We start from the raw sequence: 24361 nt of genomic DNA, 5'->3' as shown, positions 1-24361 counted from the left end.
ACAGCGGATACTTATTCAAGATTTGCGTTTGGGCAACACTGAAATATAACAGGCGACACATCGGAATTAATTTATTCACGGCCACATTAAGTGAAATTATTAACTTTACCGATTATCCATCTGATTATCTGTCCTGCTGCGAGCGAACAACTTCTATCAGTGGTGACTGACTGTATATAAAAGTAAAATATAGGCTATAGTCTAATATATAATGAGCTCCTGACGCTCAGCTCAACGGGTGAGGAGGCGGAGACTCAGCGGAGACGCTCAGAAAGAAAGTCAGCAGCAGCGATCAGCTGATCTCTCCCTCCGTACAAACGCTCCGTTCTGATCCAGCTCCACTGGACTTTCAAAGTAAAGGTGCCGCCAGCTGTAAATGAGTTAAAATAGTGAAACAGCGGCGCTTTTATAGACGGTTTTATGATTAAACTCTGAACATAACCTGGTCGGGGCCAGGTTATGAGCTAAGCATAAGTTACCATGGTGATCTAGCCTCGTTAAAAGACAGCCACCTTCGCAGTACAGGAGAGGCTGGCTTTACACTCAACATACCTCGCTAACCCACTAAACTGGCTTCGCAGTACAGGCCTCAGATGCAAGTAACCACCAGAGACAGTGTGGGACTCCTACTATACTTTAAGGAAATCATTTGCATCTGCAGCCAGCCAGACAGATTATGCACAGAAAATGTGAATCAATGTGTCTACAACTACAACAACTACAACAACAACAACATGTGCAAACGACAACATACAAATAAAAAACCCCTTAAGCTGCAGGGATGATTAAACCCCTCACAGCTGGAGTGCGATCATCTCAGCTACAGCTCGAGTGACAGTGAGTCATTTCACACTCGGAGCCGCCGACCCTTTCACCCCGGCTCCACGCCAGCTCAGCCCACACTGAATCACTTGCATGTGAGACTTCTGCCACAGGTTCTTAAGAGTCTGAAAGTTCACAAATACGGGTCCAAAGCACATCGATGCTAAGATGCAGAGTTACCCGAGATGAAATGAAATGAATTGTGTACTACGGCGTGTTGAAGTCGTTTTCAGAAAGACACAGAAACTATATGGTAGTGATGTACAATGGTAATGTACACCTATTTGATTATTTATGGCCAATCGTATCGTCATCGCAAATTCTTAAGAGCTTCATCGCACATCGGACAGGTTGCTGGTCTATCACAGGGCTGACACAAACGTCTTTGAAGTCACCATTTAACCATGAATCATATATCACTCTTTTGCATCCTAGACTTCTGTGCAGGAATAAATTGCATAGTCCATAGTCTATGAATAAGGTTTCCTATAGAATTACATTGGTACTAGACCAGCAGCCATTGTGTTGTGAGGTCTGGTGCACCACAGCTAAGAAGCTATAGAATATATTAATGCATAACTAATCTGATAAGGGGGTCGTACAAGCCATATTGGATGTGCTCCGATTTTAATGATGCTGACCTATATGGGAATACTAGGATTGGATTTTGTCTCCAGGGAGGGATTCCTCACATTTTCTTATCTATCTACATTGTACATTGTGTCTATCTACATTGTGTTGGCTCCTCATTCCCTGATATACCACCCTGTTTCTTTGGTGTATGGTTTAGCCTTCCCTTTGTGTGCTGCATGACCTGTTGGCCTGTTCCTCTACCTTTTCTTTGCAGCTGAAAAAGTCCAGTTAAAGATATCGAACACAAAACCTATTGTACATGTCTCACATGAGTACCAAGAGGAAACATGTGCAGGCTTTCAGAGAATATGTAAACCGAACAAAGGCAGCCCTGTGAAGAAATATAACCATGAACATTTTGTCTGTGAATATATCGGACTACATCCAATTACGTCACTGTAAGCCTATCAGAGACGGTTGTTCTGATTCTGCTGCAGCTTGTTGCTCTTCATAATATATCTTTGCCCTCTTCCTCTACCCAGCTCACAAGGTGACAAATAACAAGCGATTTGTCTAAGGAGACAAAAAAGCTGGCACATGATTGATTTTGTTTCCTGAGCATCTATTTTTTTCCATCTTCAGGATACGTTGTCCTTATTCAGGATGTGCCACAGATAACTGCCTCGCAGCGTCATACATGGCAGAACCTGAAGATACAGTCATTGTCATATAATAGAACGAAAAAAAGATGAGCGGCACACTTTAAAAAACAGTCAGTGAAGTTAATTAGCTGATAAAAAACAATTAATGCATGGCCTTTTGTAAAAAGACAAATTGATTTATCACAATCACTTTGACAAACAGTTTCTGCTTTAACAAAAAGTAAACACTACAACTCAAAAACATTGAGTCTGATTGCACTGTTCAATCTCCATCTTGGCAAAGAAATAAAAAATAAAAGCAATATTAATAAAGGATCATTACATCACAATTTGAGTTGGACAGACTTAAACTCATCCATTTTTAGCCCGGAGCTTCACCTCCTCCTCAACGCCGCAGGACTCTGCCAGCTTCTAATTGGCTAATTCATCCAATTTGTCTGGGCTTGATGAGGCAGCGGACCTGGTTCATGACAAAGAGAAGGGCCGCAACATTGCGCCCACCAATTTTTCATCTGCAGGTATATGTGCAGGCAAAAACGAAACCATTTAACTTTTTTTCTGTTTTTTTTTTTTTACCATCTTTGGAAGAATATGGACCAGTCTGACTGTGCTGCAATGTTTTTTCACTTAACATGTAATTCACTATGCTGAGGCCTAAAGAAACAGATGAAGCTTTAATGTGACTAAATGGCCTTTTCAGAAATAATATGAACATATTTAAGTCATGAAGTGCAGTACTGAGCATTTTTACCAAAGTGAGGTTAAACTCGTCAACTGCCAACAAACAGCAACAGGTGGGAGACTGGACTGGTTCTGAGAGCAGCTCTTTAACGTTACATTGTATAAAGGCAAAAATAATATTCAGTTATTCCAGTCAGACTGTGCACATAAATCACTGGCTCACTACTAAAAGAAAAACGAGAGCACTACTGACAATATTATGTCCGCTCTTTTCTTATCTCTCACACTCTTATTGAATATTGATGATGAGAACGTTTTCTTTCTTCATGCCTTCAGGAAGATGTAGCCCTGAAAGCTGCCATCGCCTCATCGGAAACGTGAACCCATGAGAAGCAGGATGGCCTTTGAAGGCAGGAGTTGACAGAGATGTACAGAGGGCAACGTGACGCCCGGAGTACCCGTGGTGCATTCAAAACACTTTAACTTTATTCAGCAGGTGATGCCGAACCTGGGCTCTTTGTGCACAAAGGCTGAGTGGTCTTGGTGGCATCTGCACACATATATGAATAAAAAAAAAGCCAGTAGGTGTGTCGGACATGTTAAATATCCTGAGAGGTGCACTCTGCAGGTGGATGGGTGTCCACTTCCCAGCAGATGGAAAGACGACTAAGACGAAAATGGTGCAAACATGATTCGTGCATGCTCCATGCTGAGTTAGAGGGGGAATTAATTACTTTTGTTGTTAAATAATTTCATAAGTCTGTGGTCTGTAACCATTTGGAAAGGATTTGGTTTAAATTCTAATAGGCTCATTTCATTTCTAAACCCATACAACTGATGCAAACTGACTGCACTAATTGTCGCTCTGTTGCCAACATACAGCTCCACATTTAAGAAGATAATGGCTGAACTACTCCCACACACACCCTCCTCTATCCAGTGATGTAACAGTGAAAATAAATCAAACCAATAATTTAGACAGGAGCTAACTCTCTCTTCTGCTGCTGTAAGCAAATAAAAAAAATCAGGTTGTTCTGCAACTGATGACGGTTTCAATTACAGTTGTTTTGGTTTGTTGTTTTTGTACATCGTGGTTACCGAGCAGTGAAATTGTTAATTTCAAAAGTTGTTTACATCAGTAATCGTTTAAAAAGACATTTTCCAGTGGCTGTAAATCTGCCAGTGCATCAAAGTAACATCCATTTGTATGGTAAATAGACTGGAAATTATATAGCGCCTCTCTAGTCTTATCGGCCAGTCAAAGCTCTTTACAATACTTCACATATTCACCCATTCATTCACACACACACACACACACACAGATGGACACATCCAATGTGTTGCCCAAGGACACTTCGACATGCAAATTGGGGATCAAACCACCGACGTTCTGATTATAACCATCGTTTCCCTTTTTTGCCCCCATTTACTAAGGCTACTGCTGATCCAACACCCCCCAGCTGAGTCTCAAACAGATAGCATGCTGCAATTTAACTTTTATGTTGTTGCCCTATAGCAACCTGCTGTGGAGCTCTAACATTTGCCCTACATATCAGAAAATGCAGCAACCAGATGCTGGAAAAAAAAAAAACATTTCAAAAGCAAAATTTATATTTCTATAAATGAAAGGTAGATTTGTAAATACAGGAGTCACATTCACCATCTATCCATCCATCATCTTTCATTTATCCAGGTCTGGGTCATGGACCAGTCGCAGCAGGTTAAACAGAGGGCTCCAAACATCGTCCTCCCTGTCAACATCTTCCAGTTCCCAGGCCAGAAGAGCTTTATAATTCCTCGAGAAAGTTAGGAATTTGACCCAGGGTCTCCTCTCTGTTGGACATGACATGCCCAGAAGGCCTCCAAAGGGGAGGGGTCCAGTTAGGCCTGCCCCAAAATAGTCCACCAAGCCTTTGTTGACCAAGATGTCATTAGTCAAATTTCATTGCTTGATTGGTCACAGAAAAAAAAACAAAAAAAAACAAAACACATTTGGAGCCGTGTCTTGTCAAAATAAGTCATAATCTATATGACTGAAATGTGTATGAAAGACTAGAGGGCTTTTAATTTGAAGGGTCAGATACAGGAAGTCATGCCCCTCACTGTCTTTTCCTCCCACAGGGGAGAAGTGATGATCAATTAACGGTTTAGCGCGTTTACTAGAGCGTTTACTAGTGCTGCAGTGCGACCTGGGCTGCAGCAGGAGAAGGGGCTGACTGACACAGATGAGAGATGGTGAAACGCTGTTAAACACCACAATAATAATGTTTTTTTCTGTGAGAGACTATGGCGGGCACAAAAGAGACTGTGGTGGGCCATCATTGGTGGTGAGCCGCCCAAACACTGGATCATTATCTGCAACGATTAGTTGACTAATGGCCCTAAATGACTACTGGTCAACCAAGAAAATCTTTGGTCGGGGGCAGCCCTAGTGTCGAGGAGGCCTGAACCACCTCAACGCAAACTAGCAGTGTCTCTCTCTACTCCGAGCTCAGCCACCGTTCAGCAGTTTGCATCAAAGATCTCATTCTTTCCGTTACTAGAGCTCATAAGCAAAAGGTGAAGGCTGGAACAAAAACCACACTCAAGTGCAATGTAATTAAACTAAACACATCCAGGGTCATCTTCATTCTTTGCATTCCTCAGCACAGAACATGATTAGCAGGAATTGACAAATTGGCATTTATTATGGACTGCAGCACGATAAGGATAAAACTGCTGCTGCTGCTGCTGCCAGATAGGATTCAACATATAGCAAATGAAAAACACTTGACCTTAACCTCAAGAACAAAACGAGGCAAAAGCAGCTCTGCCCTCTCTTATTACAACGGTCCGCAGTATTATGCAGACCTGATAAAGTCTAAGTCCTTGGAAGGGTAACGGCAGAAAATCTTCCTCTGTGGTACGCTGACTTAATACGATATAAATGCATGAAGGTGCAGCCCTGCCATAGTATACACACACACACACACACACACACACATACAAGTGCATGAAGGTGAGTTAGATCAAGGTTATCTCAGTGTGGTTCATCTCCGAGTAAACCTTGTTTTCTTCTTTCCTCTGCCTCCAGGGAACAGACCCCCTCCCCTCCTTCCACCCCCCTTGGGTTTCAGGTTATGTGGTCAAGTGTTGCCTCCCACTCGCCCCTTAATAAACACCGTTAAAAGAATAAAAGAGGCCCATACTGGAGGTTTGATAAGGCAGCAGAGGTCTTGTTCCTGGTGACCTGCAGCTCGCGGGGTTTCCCTTCAACATCACACAGCTTCCATGTCCTGCTTTCTCCTCCCCATGACCCACTTGGCTCTTATGGCAGCTGCAATGCTGTATGTGTAACAGCTCTCACAGGCTTAACGGTGGGTGTGTAACAGCATCCTCTCTGCTTCGTCTTCTTCTCCTTCCTCCTCTTTCAATTCTTCTATCCTAAACAACCTCCTCCTTGTAGCTGCAGTCTCTTTCTCTCACACACACCAGTTTCTCATATTTCTCTCATATTTCACAGCCATCACGTCTCTCTTTGCACATCCGAGCACCCGCCCTCTTTTTCTCTTTTCATAATTATTTGTCCAGAGCTCCTTCCTCCCACTTGTCAGCTGTTGTGTTGTGTATCACTTAGTGCTCCGTTACTTTCCTGTTACAGCTGCGTTTCAGCCTGAATACTGTCAAAGCAGTTTAGGAAAACAAAAAATCATCATCATCATCATCATCATATCCCACATTCAAACAATAGCTGAAAAACTGAATCACCTGCCATTAAAACACGTATTATACTAACTTATTATACTGTCTATGACTTTGCCGAAGGACACCCCTACCTCGCACTGAATGTCTATCGATGTTCTATGTATTGTTTATGTTGTATATTACTATTTTTTATTGTATTGGGGTCTGGGATGTCTGAATTTGTGTTCTATGTAATGAACTACAGATAGAAATTAGCTCTCTGCTAAATCTGGTACACGCATCTTCACATTCTTTTGTTTAATGTCTGTGTACACTGTCCACAAACTTAATAAAATAAATAAAAGTACATCATCCTCTGCAGAAAAAAGACAGGTGCATGAACCGCAAAATGATTAAACACATGCTCAGTTCTTACATACGTAGACAATACAAATGTGTACATCATCCATCCATCGTTCCTGGCTGTATGTTGCAGATTGTACACCTGAGCCCTGGAGGCCCTCAGGCTGTACCCATGTTGACATCCAGCCCTGCTGACCTACATCATAGCTGGCTGACTAATGCCTTTATAAAAAGAAATAAATAAATGGAGAAAAAAAAAAACAGGAGTCCATTTCCTGCAGCCGGCACAGGAGGCCACACATGAAACAAATAAACACCACAGTGGCCAGGCAGCTCAGCTACGGCCTTTTCCAAAGTGTGGGGGGGGGGGAGTGGGATGATTGAGAGGTTCAATCACCAACACTTCACAGAGAAACATCCACAATAATGTTCACAATTTCCCCATTTTTGCCCTGTCAGAAACGATGCACCAGAGCAATTTTGTCAACAAAAGACCATTTTCTTTCTGCATTACTGTTCTTTGTAGCCCAGGTGAAGGTAAAGCGTGGGGGCAGGACTGAGCCGGGACAACCTGAACGTGGCATTAGGGGAAAGAAAATAGAGGCTAAACCCGAATCCTGCTCGTTAATCAGCCTGGTGAGGTACTATGAAGCATGTTTCATATATATTCTATATATTTTTTGGTGTTGCAAAAACACTTTGCCTGCACTAATCATGACCGCAACTCTTTTATTCCCAAGTTTGGTAGTCTTGCTTGCTTCTCAAAGAGTCATGACAGAGAGAGAAGATAAAAAAAATATAAAATAAAAAAGAGCAGAGATCCCATTTCCCATCCCCAGGCCAATCATAAATCCACCAGCTGGCGTGTTACAGCTCGAGTACAAGGAACATTTATTATCGGGCCTGTGTGGCTCTGTTACATCTTGTGTGGTGGTGCTGATTATTGAGAAGGGCGGGGTGGTGGAGGGATGAGGTGGCGGGGGTCTGGATTTGCCTGTCAATTCAGAAAGGTTTATTTGAAATTCGAGCTTCGGGAACCTGAGGGGACCGATTCGTAATCTGGCATTGAGCGATCTAACTTTGATCCCATTGCTTTAGCTGACAGGGAGCCACCGAGGAGCGGGGGGGGGGTGCAGCTCCAGTGTTTGGCAGGGATGGGATTTGGTGAAGGGGCTTTGTAGTTAACCGTGGTCATCACATCGTCCCTGAAGACTGAGAGCCTCTCTTTACTCTGTGTTTCTGTCTCTCTCTGTCTCTTGATTGTCTTTCCTGCTTTTGATTTTGTCTCGTCTTCGGGCAGCGGCCTCTCTCATCTGTCACTGAAATAAAAAAATAAAAAAGCACTCCTGCGCTGCACTCATGCAAACCAATTCAAACAAGTGTCTCTCTTTTTCTTTTCTTTGGCTTTTCAAGAGGCCACCGCTGCACTCCAGAGAGATGACAAATGGGAGACAGAGTGCAGCACACTCCCATCAGGCGCCACTGATTTGTTTCACACACTTTTTCCCGTCTGTCACACAAACAACACACGAAGGACGACACTGACTGGTACTTTCAATTAATTTGTAATGTCAAAAACAATGACAAACGCCCACACTAAGTCTTTTCAGGACTACTCCTGGACGCCACAGGCCGTCACTCACTCTCCCTCTCTTTCTCTTCTGATCTCCTTTTTCCATTCATCCATCCGTCTCTCCTCCCTCCCTCTACACTTCTTCTTTCTTCTTCTCTCCTGAAGGTTACAGGCTAATCAGTGACCAGAAAGTGGATCAATCAATCTCAGCAGCTGCAGTAGTTATTAAGGATTCTCCAGTCGGGGGCCATCAATAACCAATCTCGGTTTATTTTTAAACTATTTTTGCACAAGGTTCCAAAAACTTCTGAGTAATGTCAAGGTGCTATGCCCGTGCATTTCGCTTCCTCCACACTAGTGGTAAATCATCTTCAAAAGTAATTTTAATGGGACCACTGAGTCGATACATCTTGCTCCCTTCCCATTATGCTTTGCAAAAATCTTCAATTACCTTCAGAGCTCTGGATGCATCTCCCCACGCTGCACGCCTCTTTGAGCCATCACAGAGCGGCTTCAAAGAGCAAACCAATATTGCAAACAGACATTTCTACATCTCTTTCTCACACATAGTGAAACTGCGATTACATCAGAGAAGCTGCTGTAACACAGCACCACACTTGTTGCATGTCCAGTCCCGTGGGTTTCAGCCCATTTTTATCTAGTCGGGAAATCCTCCTTGAATCAATAACAGGATTGTCGTCTGTGTTGATATGGGTCATCATGCGAGTCACACTCTCTTGGTTACATTCATTTTTCTACGCCCTGACACTCTTGTTTTTGCATTTATTTCGACAAACTTGAGAAAGATTCAACCCTTAAAACCAATAATCTGTGAACTCTAGAGTCTATTATTCTTCTGTATTATGAGGAGATGCCGAGGGCCTTATCTCTGCCTGGTTGAACTCTGTGTGCAGGTATGCATGGGGGCAAGTCTTTCCTGTTTCCTGCTGCTCTAACTTGACTTTGGCACTGCTGCATGGTCAAAGTTGACGTCAACACAGCTGCTGTTAGTGTTCACCCTTACTAAAATACCAAAGTCGCCCAAACACGGGAAGCCGCAGTAATTACCTCCTGGACTGTCCACAATCAAAAGCCCCTGCTGTCAGTTGCTGTCCAAACTCCTGGAAGTCATGCCACCCCAACTGTTTCCAAGAAGTAGCTACCATCTCCTATATGATGCTGTGGTGTTTATGATGTGGTGTCATCTGGATCCCCGGAGCTCTCCGACATGTCTTCACTCACCGCTGTCAGTTGGAGAAGAATGGCAGCACCGACACTATATCAGATTTTCATGACACGACATAGGTAAATGCCGGGTGCAGTGGGAACACGCAGCCAGAGTTGCTGTGGAATATAAATGTAGCTGCGTTTTGTTTTAAATTTTTAAAAAAACTGGTACCACAGCTTGTTCAGGGGTAAATATACATTAAATATAATGTTAAAGTTGTGTTTCTGTGGCTTGAGGGACTTAAACGACCAGATTTCCACATATATTTACCTTAAGAATAATTAGAACTTGTTCTTAATTGATTCTGCCTGGTTAAATAAAATAAAAAAAATAAAATGCACAATTTATCTTCTTTAGGACTGGGATTTACATTTTCATGTAAAGATCATTTAATTTTTAAACACAACAGACAGTATAAAATTCCCTGTTAAAGTATGTTATTATTATGTTATAAGTTATAGTCTCCAGTATTTCAGTATTTTTATGTTTCTTCATCTTATATCTATTTACTTTTTTTCAGTATTCTCAGGATTCAGTGTGTTTTTTTAAACAGAATGACATCTGCGTGGAAAATGGAGCCTTACCTTGTGACTAACCATGGATAATGAATTGTAGTGGCCCACACAACAACAACAAGTCATACAGTTATGAGCACAGAGGACCTTGTGGAAATACCCCACTCTGAATGTGGGTCATTCAAGCTTCATTAATTTATTTATACAAACATAATGTAACAAGAAGTGTTTGTTAAGTTAATGTCAGTTCTATACTGAGTGCTACAGTCCAGCCGTTTCCATACTGAATAAAAAAATACCAATCTTAAAGCTCCACATTACAACAGTTTATCCTCATCTCATCTTTTCTGTGCTTGAATTAATTAAAGGCACCAAATAGTGGTCACCATGCTGTCAAAAGAACGGGTGAGATCATTTAACACACACTGCTTTTAATACACAGTACAGCTCTCCAAGCCGTTGACCTCACACACACTTTCTTCACTTAGTTCCTTTGAGTTCTTTATTTACACACTTTGATGGGGCAGAGCACTTCACAACTACTCCAGAACAAGGTCAAGAGTGTTGTTCAGAAAAACTACATGAGGTCTAGGACTCAGTGCTGTGTAAGTGTAAGTGTGTGTGTGTGTGTGTTTGTGTGTATTCTCTACTCATAAAAATGTTTTCTCACTTCATTTCGTGGTTAGATTTTAAATAAGTACCTTGATGACATGATACACCAACAAACTCTGACCTGTGTGAAGGTCTCAGTGTTGTTGACACTCGTTAAAACACAGGTGTCAAATTCTACTTTATCTGATGTCTCACTCGACAAATGTCGTCTTGTTTTTCATTGACAGGTAAAAGGTCACTGCAGCGTTGTAAAACACTGTATTATTAAAAGAAACAGTGTAAAACCAAGTAAAATTGTGATTTAAATCAGATGACGACTTCTGAAACAACAGCACAACTCAACTCCTGATGAAGCAGTCAATGTCTACGGTGAAAACTTGATTGATGGGGACGTTAAGGGCATTTATTTTAGTAATTCAGTTGTTTCTTTAAACAAAGATAATGAAAATGTCAACATTAAAAACTCTGAGATATATCAGGATTTTCTCTCTGATGTTCATTATAGAGATCTTTACAGACAACATCTGAGTCTCTGTGAAGCTGAAATGTTTGTTTTTCAATATGATGCACGGAATGTATTTGTACATAAAAATCCAAATAATTAGCCAAATAATCAATAACGACATTAGTCGTTAGCTGCAGCACCTTTTGACACTCAGCGCTTAATAACACAACTCAGTATTGACTCATGAGGCGCCATTAAAAGTATGCAGGTTTTAATTTGAACTGAACGACGGCTGTTTCTCTTTCGACTTGGTTCTTCTGCTGTTCAATTAAGTTAATGGAGATTAATCAGCGAGAGTACAAAGTGTTTTCTTTGGCCCGAAAACACAGAATGAAGGAAAACCTGTGGCACAGCCTCTGAAACATAAGCACTCCTTCTCCTCTCTGTCTCTCCCTCTCTCTCTCTCTCACACACACACACACACACACAGCTCTTCGGCCAATCTGAGAGGCTGCAGCTGTGTTTCTACAGAGAGAACAACATCACGATGATCACATGAAAAAGACGGAGACAAAACAAGAGAAAGAACGACAGGAAATGAGACGCACAGAGAGCAGATCTGATATAACAGCAGCAGCAGTGTTAATGAGGAGATTAAGCCTGATGATGAAGTCCTCTCCTCATTCTGCAGGCTGCTCGCTCTAATACCAACCGGACCAGATGAGATCTCCCGACAACAGACAAATTAATTAAGATGAGCCTTAGTGAAGTTACTGTGTGAACATTGATCTAAGAGATGAATTTATATGTGATATCTTATTCTGTATGTAGCGTTATCTGCTCCGAATCCAACATTACACTGAGTAAAAAAAAAATACAGTAGAAGATCTCTATTTTTATAATTACTCTTTAAACCCATGAAGTTGCATTTGTATTCTGCTCAAAAACTTCACTTCCTACATCCCTTTAAAAGGAGGATTTTCAACCAATGATCATTGCTAATACATCAGATTTAAGGGGGCTAATGTGGTTAACCTCTGGCTGATACGCTAATACGAATTTACTGCAATTTAACTTGCATGAAGTTCGTGCAGATGATCACTGTAGTTGCACATTCCCTGTGCGTATTCAGACCTGGCTCGTTTGGAGCAGTTGTTTCCGAATAAGGGAGCGTTAAACCCCCAAAGAGCGGTTCATTTTGGGCACAGCAACTGCGCTCAGATGCGAGATAAATATAAATATAAATAATATAATGCGGGCAGAAAATATGTACAAATTACTCAGATCCAGGTAAGATTTCTGTCCAATGAGAGAACAGCTGGTTCGTGCATGGCATTTGTTTACGACTTGTGACCGCCTGGTACTTGTAATCTTGTGAACACAAACGACCAAAAAGAAAAATGCAACAATTGCATCGTTTTATCCCCCGTGAATTCGAACAAAGCAAACGAGCCACAGGTCTGAAAACAACCCTTTAATGTTCTGACTCTAACAATGTAACAAAGGACAATTTGTGGGTGTTTGTTGTCAAATATCAGGTCCTTCTTAAACAATTGAGTGGAAATCAACACACTGGTTGCAAGTGTGAGACTCCTGTGGTGAACACTACTTTTTAAAAAATACAATAAAACAGCACCAGAATGAGGAAAGAAACAACACCCCCCCCCCCTTATGCCAAGTCCTTGTTCCAGCTGGAAATTCAGAGTACCCTGCCAGCCACTTGGGCAGGCAACCAGACTTCATTTTGAGGGCTTCGACTCTTCAGAAAGTCTAACGGGCTGGTAAAACAGCAAAAGAAAAAGGACAATTCATATTATAATTTACCAGCTCAGAGGGGGGGGGGGGGGGGGGTGTATATTTCTTTTATGGTCTTCCCAGTAAGTTGCACCGTGCTAACATGGTAACGGAGGTGGTCGGCACAGTTGTAGCAATCCGGCCTTTGCAGCGTTTTTGTTTTTTCTCTCGCTGTGAGTCAAGGCAGCAGTATCATGTTTTTAATCTATTTTTTGGCAGCGACTGGGAAACAACAGGTGCAAAGACAAACCTGCAGCTGAACCTCAGATGCTGCTGGTGAATGAGCGACTATGGGTCTTACCGAGCTTAAACTGCTGTGATGTTATCCTTTAAAAATCAGAAATCCAAGCTCCAGTTTTGATACGTTCGGCTGCTCCAGCCTGGGCTTTAAGACATTAAACTGCAAACAGTTCGACAATTTTGATGGATGAGTGAAAAGCCCCTTTTATGTAGGTGACTCCTCCATTTCCTCTGAACAACAGATGCTGATATTAAATGGCTCTGCCTCTGTTGAATCCACAAACCAGAATGGATGGTTTCATGAGCCCTCAGCGCCGACTGCAGCGCCTTGATATTCTTTCCAGGTTGAACTACTTCGACAGTGTGTGTGTGTGTGTGTGTGCGCTCCTTTATTAGCACTGAGGTTTTCTTACACACACACACACACACGCACACACACAAGACACAAACAGCAACCCCAGATTTACTTTGTGGCTGACAGGCGAATGAAGCGTGAAGACACTGAAATAATATCTAAGATCACACTAAATATGATAAATAAGTTCACTTTGATGTTGGCCCAGGCTTTAAATATGATCGGGGGGGAATGTGGCGAGGCGAGGGGAGGGTCCTGGTGATTTATGACCATATCAGAGCGCAAAGGCAAAGCTACAGCCCTGCAACTCTAACAATAACTGGCAAAAGGCAATAAGTGGTGCAACCAGGTTACTTACGGTCACAACATTAAACTCCGTTATGAGAAGGATGCCGTGTGAAAAGGTTGCGCTTGTGTTTCTACCTCCTTTACCTCTGGGCTGCGTTTGAACATGAACATGAACATGACTCACTTGACAAATACTCGTCAGTCGCAGTAAACAAACAAGAAACTAACAAACACGGGTTAACGCAGCAGGAAACTGAAGCCTGAAGCCTGAGAGAGAGAGCGAGCGGCTATTACAGAGGCAGCGCCACTTTAATCGTCAGCGGTGTGGATGCACGGACGCGGCGGGAGCACATTTATATGCGATATCTTTGTCGTCAGCGACAGTTCCACTTGCCTGTTTTGATGCTGCTTCTGCTGCTCACTCTCTAAAAATGTTCGGTGCCAAAACGGCCATCAGCTTTTATTTTGAAAACCCTCTATTAACAGTCTCCTCCAGTATCAGATGTCAAACCGCTTGAAGTCATCTCTCAAACTGGTCATCTATAGCATTGCGGTCTCGCTGGTCGTCAGCCAGGTGTTGGGTGTCATGTGGGTGGATCCCATATGTAAAGAGAGATTGACAAGTCCGTATGGGAATAGTCTGAGAGCTGAAATAAAATCTCGGATAAAAGATAAAAGCGAAAAGACATGAAAAGAGTAGAGATGCAACTGTTAAATCTCGAAGGAGCGAGTCACATTCATGCAAACACCCCGGCAAGTTCACTGGAAGAGCCACAGGTAGATGATCTGTTATTTACTGGACCATGAGGCAAAATAATCATTCGGAAAACAGGATATTCGAGTATTGACTTCAGCAATCCTCAAACTGCAAAAGGCTGGGGTTTTTTTTTTTTCTCCTCTCTCCTCCCATCAGCTGTGAAGACGATGCAGAATCCTAACACACCACCTCGGAGCTGTACCAAATCCCTGGCCTACAAATGAAGCCGCACAGCAGAGAGAAAATCTTCATAACAATAAAACTGGATGGTACGAGAATTAAAGAGTGGGAAAAAAACCATCGACTATACTCTTTCTCCAGATTAAACTCATAACTGGATTCTTCACTACAACACAAACAAGCACACAGCTAAATATTGGTTAATTTTGGTGACAGATGGCAACGCTGTCAAACCGACCAGGCCACTTGGCAGGAGCCCAGCATGATGACTGCTCATGTTTTAATTTTCCAAACCTGGACAGAACAACACAACTCAGAGACTGGCTGCTGTAAATTTCAAACACAAATGCCTCCTCTATTTCGTTAAAGGGATAGTTCAATATTTTGGCAAATTGGCCCATTGCCATAATCCCTATAGTCATAGCAGTAGGTTCGTTACCTTTAATAATCGGTGCAAGCTATTTTTAGAACGGCGGAGCAGAGCCACGAGCTGCTCAGAGCTACGCTACTAATGGAGGTTCATGGGATTTCTTGGTTTCCCTCATCAAACTCATGAAATACACAATCCAACAACTCCACAACGCTCTGGTGGACAAGTTGTGACCTGCACATTCACCACGCTATGAGATAGTAACACAACGTTACCACACAGAGTTGTTAAGAAGATATTGGGAATGAGGATTGTTACCAGACAGAGTTAATGCGCATTCAAGTCGGGGGCAGTTTTTCATCAAACAGTCTCTGTATTTCCCTCTAAAACAACTCTGTGTGGTAACGTTGTGTTATTATCTCATAGCGTGGTGAATGTGCAGCTCACAACTTGTCCACCAGAGCGTTGTGGAGTTGTTGGATTGTGTATTTCATGAGTTTGATGAGGGAAACCAAGAAATCCCATGAGCCTCAATTAAAGGTAAGGAACCTACTGCTATGACTATAGGGATTATGGCAATGGGCCCATTTGCCAAAATGTTGAACTATCCCTTTAAGAGCTGTGGATTATTTTTATTATCAACCTAGACAATTACTGTTTGTTTTGTTTTTTTTCCAATCAATGGTTTAGTCTATTAAATGTCATCACAATTTTTCACAGCAGCAAGGTGACATCTGTAAAAAAGAAAAGACAACAACAACACGAGAGAAACAGTAAATTGTCTCAGTGAAGTAGTGACATCTCAGTTAATAAGAGTCTTTTCAACACCCTCCATGTCGCTGGAGCGAGTCTCTTACTACAGTTATTCTGCAGTTGAAAAGTCACAGCCTCTGTCAACACATCCACTCCCCTCCCCCCAACCCCCACCTCCATCCTCTCTCTCACAGATGAGGCGCACTGCCCTCAGCTACTCCTATATTGTTTGAGTCAGACCAAAACAAAACAAAAAAAAACAAAACAAGGCAGGACCATTAATGGCTTCGAAGTATGTTGAGGTTGACAGAGCATTACACCCCAGCGATTTGCAGCACTCCGCTCCGCACAGCCATCGAGGAGGCGTTCCCCCCTTTTCCCATTCACCTTGCAAAGTGGTTGACTGCAGGATCCTGGCACTCCATCCATACAATAACCCTCTGCAGACAGCCAGCCAGCCAAGGTATATGCTTTGCTATATACATTTATCACACACACACACACACACACACACACACAGCCCAGCAGAAGTGCATATCACTTCCCTCCTCGAATGCTGCACGAATTATAATACCAGAAATGGTCACACACAAAGCCGACTAGCATAACTGCTGAATCACCTCAGTGTTGTGTTGTGTTGCATTCAGGTGTTACATATTAATCTTATTGTCTACAGATAGTTTTAGCTGGGATTAATGGGGTTCCTCTTGTTGTCGTCACCACAAAAAGGAGGAAGAAGGACTGAGACGAAACAATACCACGGTCTCTGTTACAGTAATAATCTCTGCATAGACGATCACTTTGAAGCAGACATAGTCATTTGGCAGCGATTCCTCCGTAGGAAGAGGTTCTCAGTAAGGACGGTCTGAGGATTGGACTGGACTGACCTTAAAGGACGATTCCAGCGCAATTTCAACCTGGGGCTCTAGTTTTCTAACATTTTAGGTCTAAAAGAATGAATCTGAAGATTTTCTTTTGAATATCTCCTGTTCTGCAGTAGTTCTGTCTGTCCCCGCATCGCCACAGCAGCGCAAAATGGGAGCGGACGGATCTCAGGCCGCTTTTTTTTCTCCACAGACAACGTCAGATGGATATTCAAACATACACTGAGGGGTTTGTTTACTTCAAGAAAGAGGACATGTTTGTAAACAGAGCTGTGATACAAAGTCTCGCACGAGAGCCAAGCTGACCGCCTCACTTTGTTTACAGGTCGTCTGAAAGTCTTGTTTGTTTTATCAACAAAGGAATATCAACTCGGAGGTACGACGTTTTCGTAGCAGTAAGAGTAAATCTGGATATTGTTCATTCAACCTGTAAACATACTGACTGTCATGCGAAACTTCGCAAGATTTTGTATTACAGCTTGAAGTAAACAAAACCCCCGGTGTATGTTTGAAGCCATCTGACGTTGTCTGTGGGGGAAAAAAAATGCGATTTTGTGGGATGTAAACAGCCTAAAGAGCCTAAGATCTGTCCGCTCTCATTATACGCTGCCGTGGCATTAAAAAGAAAATCTTCAGATTCATTCTTTTAAAACGTTAGGAAACTGTAGCCCCGGGTTGAATTTGCCTGGAACTGTCCTTTAATCCCAGCTAAAACTATCTGTAGACAATAAGCTTAAAGAGGTTCCTCCTGTATTCGTCACCACAAAAAGGAGGAAACAGAGATAAAACAATACCAGTCCGTGTTACAGTAATAATCTCTGCATAGAAGATCACTTTGAAGCAGACATAATCATTTGGCAGCGATTCCTCCGTAGGAAGACGTTCTCAATAAGGATGGACTGAGGATTGGACTGGACTGAGCATAAATGCGCCGCAGGCCCAGTGCTATAAACCTTCACTGTGTTATACTGGCAGGTCACATAAGAGAACCCGCCCCCAGAGGAACTGAAAGCATCTATACAGCCAGATGGCCCAAGAAGCAAAAAAAATGTGTTTGTTTTGTCTAAATTGTGTTTGTCAGCCCCCACAAGTGTCCAGTTAAACCAGTTTAACCCACAAGCCACCATCTGCGTCGTCGAGGTAAACGACTCGCTATGGACGAGGGGAAAAAACCTCTAAATGACCACCTTCAGAACAGAGTCGTGAAGTCGAGCAAGCTGGCGGAAAAAAATAAGACGTGACAGAGAGGGAAAGATTTTAAAATGCCAAAAGTCAGAGTAAATGTTCTCTCGTTGTAAAGCTGACTTTGAGAAGCTTGACAGGAGAGAGAGGGCGAGTGGGTGACTGTGAATCAGAATCTGTCTTTCTGAGCTGTGAGAAGAAGAAACCGCCTTCATAACCAACAATATGCTCCATATTCTGAAATTATGTTAATATAAAACATCATTTTCCAACAAACCAGGACATAATAAGCCACATTTTGCCTTTACCCATACTTTCAGGTGTTTTGAATTTTTGTCATGCCTCAAAAATTCACTAAAATAGATGGATTTCCCCACAGCAGAGAGAATAATAATGATCTTTGCTCTCTCAAAAGCTTTTTTATAATAAAGACACAGGCTGAACTAGAGAGCAAGAGACCTGGCTCTGAGGGGCTTTTTCTGTGACCAAATACTGCACAGGTGAAATTATTAAGAGGCAGCATCTGTTCCTGGGGGGGTCTTTAAAAAGCTAGAGAGCTTCATTTTTCCTGATGCTCTTCGAAAACCTGGGACAGAAGCAGCCATGACCACTAAAAAAAAAGCAAGTGAAAAACATTCACATAAGTTTCTATTATAAGCTGAGGGAGGGGAAAGGAGAAAAAAAAACCAAGATATCACATCACACGAATGTTTCTGTGAGGTTAAATGCACAGGGAACATGTTTGAGACTTTTACATTTGCATAAAACTAATTTCACAAGATCTCTTATGTATTATTCTCCCTTCTCAAAAACTTAAATTGTCGTCTCAGGAACGTCTCAGTGGCTTCTTCTTTTATCTCTCTTTAACAAGCCCCTTTGGTCCACAGCTACATTCAATCAAATATGTACTGAAATATTCTGTATGTCTTATAAAAAAAAGCCATATATATTTATTTTTTCTTACATGTACTGCTGAATTCAACAACACCCATGATATCCTCCAACAATACAAGCTTTGCCTGCAATCTGCAGATACACAGGACCGGGAGCCCCCAATTGATCATCCACCCATCTCTATTGGCCGAGTTTCAGTAAATATGCATGATCTGTGGATCGTAATTAACACTTCCAGTCACCTAAAAACCCATCATCACCTGTGAACTCCAGTGTGTGTGCAGCAGCTCAGCTGAGAGAAGAACCACCGAGTAATGACGTCGCCCCGGCCTCCCATCGCGTTCAATGCAAAGACCACAAAAGCAAAACATGTGGACGGTCATGTGGAAGTTATGCAAAATGTGTGACACGACATCTGCAATGCAGCCAAAAGCGATCGGCATCGGTATAAGGTCATCAATATTATGTCACAGAGCAGGAAAGTGTCTATACAGTGATTGAATACTGACAGAAAAAAAATAAAAGAGTCAAAACCGAGCACTCAAAAAACACAGCTTGGTCACATTTCGCTCTTCTGTATCGCTGGACAATAATAATTACGTTATTTCAAGCAGGCTGCATCCAAAGCTCTGGGAGGCTTTTAGGATGGAAAAATGAAAAAAAAAAAGCACCACAAGGGATGAGAAGGCAACACTCAATGGTCCCCACTGTGAAACTGTTTGAGAAATTGCTTTTAACACCTTGCCCAGCACTCAGTAAAACTAATGACCTCCTGCGCCAGCATGGAGGAGACCTTTACTATGAAAATTATGCTTTCCACTGTGGCATTTTGTGCATTTTTATTTCAGCCACAGCTCTTGAGTCACCCCCAAAATAATACAAAGTTCACACATGTATGAGTCAAGGCAAAAAAAAACAAAAAAAACATGGATGCAGCTTATGTAATTATAAGTTAAATAACTATACTATTTTTGAGTCCCTGAGCGTGTAGGTAGTGCACGGCTCAAAAATAAACACTGGCTCTGGAAACCATCAGAGACAGACTTTCACTTTTCAATTAATTAAAAAATGTTTTTTTTCTTTAAATACACTATTCAGCAATTCAGTTTGACAGTTCAAAGACAAATAATTTTGATTAAATCAAAACAAAAATACAGAGTTTGAGGTTAATAATTTGTTTGAGCATCACATAACTGGAATTTTTTAATTTTGATTTGCTAGCTTAGAGTTGGTAATTAAAAATGTATTCACACACCAATAACCGGGGTCAGTTAAGAATAATATTTGGTAACGAGGCATTAGACTTGTCCAGCACAGTGGAATCCAAATAGACACAAGACACTTAGCGCAGCCAAATATGAATTTGATTTAGGATGGAACAAAAAGAGCAGACGATGGCTGGCTACCATCCAGAGAGTCTGGATAAACCAAATGACAAATGTAAAAGCTGCAGCCAAATTTTTACCAGTAGTTGGCTCGCGGTGGGCAGTCATTTCCGAGCCTGTTTAAGCAGTTAGTAAAGCTTTTCAAAACAGCCAGCGTGTTCTAGCTCATCAAGTTCAACCACGTCAGCCCGTGGGAAGGATGATGCAACAACACAACGCTCGCTGCCAAGGTGTATTTCTGTCGTACAAGAACTTCGACAATTACACCCAGCAGAGACACAAAGGACAAGCATATTTGGGACAGTGCGAATAAAAAAAATGAGGAACAAAGAGAACACCTGTTCTGACGTGTATTGTACAACCTCAAGGCTCAGAAGTACTCGAGTTACTCAACTAACTCTTCCCCACCCCAGAGTGTCACAACAGACCACTGAAGACGAAGAAAGTGGCATTACACCTGCCGCAATGATATGGAGGAAATATCTGTGTGAGATGCAACTAGGTCAGAAGTAAAAAATAAATAAATAAATAAACCTGGGAATAATCGTAATCCACCAACCAGATGTCACATGGTTTCCAGTCTCTCTGAACACTCAGTAACGAGATCTCCGTAAGATTTGCGATGAATGCCCAAACTGCAAGGGATCTGCCCGAAACACGCCCACGATGCCGCCCCCCAACCAACATCTATGGTTAGGTTAGGTTAGGTTAGCTTTATTGATCCCGTATGGGGAAACTATTTTACCACCAGGTCGAAAAAACCATACAGCCGACAAACAGCACAGAGACATCACACAACATAAACACAAGACCAGATGCAGTAAGACCAATGAAACATTATCTAAAAGTAGGAAAAAATTGAAAAAGAGAAGGACAATATACGTAAAATCGCAACTGTTTTCCTTCCCCAAAGAAGATGAAAACACCCGATGCTGGTTGTGTTTAACAACGAAAGGTAAACAAGCACACGTGGGCCTCCACTGAGCAAGCCAATCTTTTTTTTTTTTTTACGTCTGTACGAGACAACTGAGGAGTTTCTGGAGCTGAAAATCATGCAGAACTATTCTGCAGGTGTTCAAAACTCACAAAAATTATCAAAATAAGTCACTTACCTATGTCTGTGCTCGTCGTGTCCTCCCTGTCCATGTATGACCACCTGTCCAGAGGCATGCTTCCCCTCTTTGGGCGAGTCAATGTGAGGGATGAGCACGTCCTCCAAGCCCAGGTCAAAGCGCTTGTGCTTGGAATTGTCCGGGAGGAAGAAGAAGGCCCCGAAACATAAGGTGATGAAGGCACTGAGGATGAGCAGGAGGATGAACTTCTCGGAGAGCCTCAACGTCGCTCTGTGGTGCGGGAAGGAGGAGGCGCCCGGCGACAGGGTGGGTATCCTGCGGCCCGACAGCGGCAGGAGAGCCGGCGTCGTCATGGTGTGATCGGTGAAATTAAAAACTTAGCTTCGGGGTAAGGGGTTAAGGGGGTTAGGGTAGGGTGGGGTTGGGTTGGGTTGGGTTAGGGGGCAGGGCAGGGCAGGATGGGGCAGGATGGGGTGGGGTAGGGTAGGGTGGGTTTACAAGTGCCACAGGAGTTGTTGCAGCAGCATGCACCAGCTGGATGACGTTATTATCTCATGCCTGCGACGGTAAGTCCAGAAACCAAATAGGGCCGAGGTCCCTCAGCGAAGGAGTGGCTGGTCAGCAGGAGAACGCTCATGACGATTCTGGAAATAGGGACATCAGAGATAAAGCGTTAGAAGCCTATTTACATCTCAGCTACCAGAGACTCAGCACAATTTCTCTCTTTTACAACTCTGATCTTTTTTTCCCCCTCTCTCTTCATTTTTAAACACCCTACATCCACATTGACAGTATTATTCTAATCTGTGCTCCGTCTGGATATAGAGGAGCTGCGTTCCTTTATAGTCCCTTCCTTTTAGTTGTCATCTCACCACCTCGGCGGCACAACATCTCGCCAAACACTCTGACAGGGCTTCTATTGAGCCAAACAGCACTGAATTACAATCACACGCACATGTTGCCCTATATCACATGAGAGCTGAAATATTAAGAGTTTTTTAAACCAAAAAAAAACAAACAATCCTCCTGCATGCTACGGTGAATTTAACAACGTGTCATCTCATAAATAACCCTGCCACACACACACACACACACACACACACACAAACAATCTCTCCCAGTCACACTCACCAAAACACTTAATCCTTTGACCATGGGTGAAAAATGATAAACATATTTTCCAGAGGCTTAAGGTATCACGAGGCTGTGCAATATCGGAGATCATCACCACCAAACAACAACTGCCCTCTGTGCATAGCATAAGTCTTCCTATTCTTGGCACCTCTGCCATGCAGCCAGCCACCACCGACCGACACTGCAGGATGAAGCCAGGCAGCCTTTCTATGTTTGTTTTCCACAAAAGCTTGCACATAAACATGTTGTTGGTTGAACGGGATGGAAGATGGGAGACCAAGCTCTACAACAGCCTACATACAGACCATACAAACACCCTCCCCTCCTCTCCCTCTCCTCCTGCCATCGGAGTCGACTGGAATGACAATTCACAGTTGTGTGGAAACCTTTTTTTTTTTTTTTTCTACAAGAGGGGCCAGGACATGCAAGCTAAGTACGCTGCATCACTGTATATGTATAACCAGGACTTAGTTGGAAGCCTTCAAGCGTAAATAAAACCCATGTAGTTATAAGACCCCTATAAGACCACCACCAACCCCTTCTGGTTGCATATGGAGACATGGGTCTGACTTATTGATTGCTGTAGTCCCTATTACACACAGACAAGGAGGAAGTCTTATCTCTTATACCCTTCTTCTTCTTCCTCACATTAGCACTTGGATCAGCTGCTGTGCACCTATACATGTTGCCATAGGGCATAACGGTGCACAGCAGCGTGTAACGGATATAAAGCGAGTAGTAGTCCCCCTTTAAAAGACTCGTCGTTATAACGCCTTTATTAATGTCTGAGACGATGTATTATTATAGTAATTTATTTTCTATCTTGCTCCCCTGAATGCAGCTGCTACGGTGTCTCGGTTTCTTCTTCCTCCTCTCTAGCTACTACACTGAATACCAAGTTCATTCAGTGGTGGCAGTGCCAGTCTGCGAGAGCTAACAAGCTAACGAGAGGCTAGGCTAACTTGTTCGGCTAACGATGGGGCTAGCAGCGGGTAAAAAAAAATCAAATAAATAAATAAATAAAAAGAAACAGCCGGATAGCACTCAACATGGAAGGAGACGTGGATTCAGTGATGTGATAATAATCCGACATATGTGTTTTGGGCTCGCAGGCCTATTAACTGTGTCTCTAGTAGCGGTTGAGCTCAGAAACCTGCAGCTAGCTCGTAGGCTAGGTTGCTAACTAGCGAGCTAGGTGGCTAACTAAGCTAAGTGACAGAGGCGGTCTGTTGTGTGGACGCCGCTCTGCTGCTGCTGTTGCCGCTGTCGCTGCCGCTGCCGCATCACCACCTTTCTCATTCGCACGGTTGAAAATCGATGCCAGTCAGCCAGCCAGCCAGTCAGTCAGTCAGGAGTCCCGGTCCCGGTCCCGGTCCCGGTCCGCCGTTTGGAGGAGGAGGAGGAAGAAGAAGAGGAAGAAGAAGCCGTCGTCCTCCTCATGTCCACGGGTGTTAACGGTTAACGCTCGCTCCGACTGAACCAACCAACCGTCCGTCCGCGCGCCCCGCCGTCAGCTCAGAGCCACATAGCGCTGATGAGCGGCCGCTGTGTCGGACTGCAGCGACGGACTGACTGAGCCACCGCCGCTGCTGCTGCTGCTGCTGCTGCTCGGTGATCCAGCATCAACTACTCAGCCTGCCGACTTTATCAAAGGACCGTCTGCCAATTGCGTTCGCAGAAATAACGTAGAAATAAATAAATAAAATAAAAATGCATATAATTTATTATGAATATGATGAGGGAACGACTGTAAGCAGGGCCGGTCCCTGGCATAAACCCTCTATGTGGTTGTTTAGGGCCACAGCCGTTAGGTGGGGGGCCACATGATCAGAAAGGCACCGGGGTTCATTCAAGTCATTTAAACATCCTGAGGTCTGCACGTGCAGCTATGAGCTTTATATGTAATGTGAAGTCAATATTCAGCTTCTTTATCTC

At 42.9% G+C, this 24361-nt stretch overlaps 1 protein-coding gene across 1 annotated transcript in view; it reads right to left on the bottom strand.

The window, feature by feature from the left end:
* man1a2 (mannosidase, alpha, class 1A, member 2) overlaps positions 1-24070 on the bottom strand; it is a 174035-nt gene extending 149965 nt beyond the window's left edge. Inside the window, exons 1-2 of the mRNA XM_085766047.1 lie at positions 23717-24070; positions 21332-21936 (exon numbers count right to left, since the gene is read on the bottom strand). Coding sequence (XP_085622173.1) covers positions 21332-21645 — 314 coding nt within the window. The 5' untranslated portion in view covers positions 21646-21936; positions 23717-24070. The remainder of the gene's footprint in view (positions 1-21331; positions 21937-23716) is intronic.
* Between the last annotated feature and the right edge of the window lie 291 nt (positions 24071-24361).

Source organism: Trachurus japonicus, chromosome 21 (assembly GCF_045865225.1).
Source record: "Trachurus japonicus isolate A0001 chromosome 21, Traja_1.0".
NCBI classification, from domain to species: Eukaryota; Metazoa; Chordata; class Actinopteri; order Carangiformes; family Carangidae; genus Trachurus; species Trachurus japonicus.
Note: the sequence above shows the minus strand (reverse complement) of the source record. Positions and strands in the feature narration are given on the sequence as shown.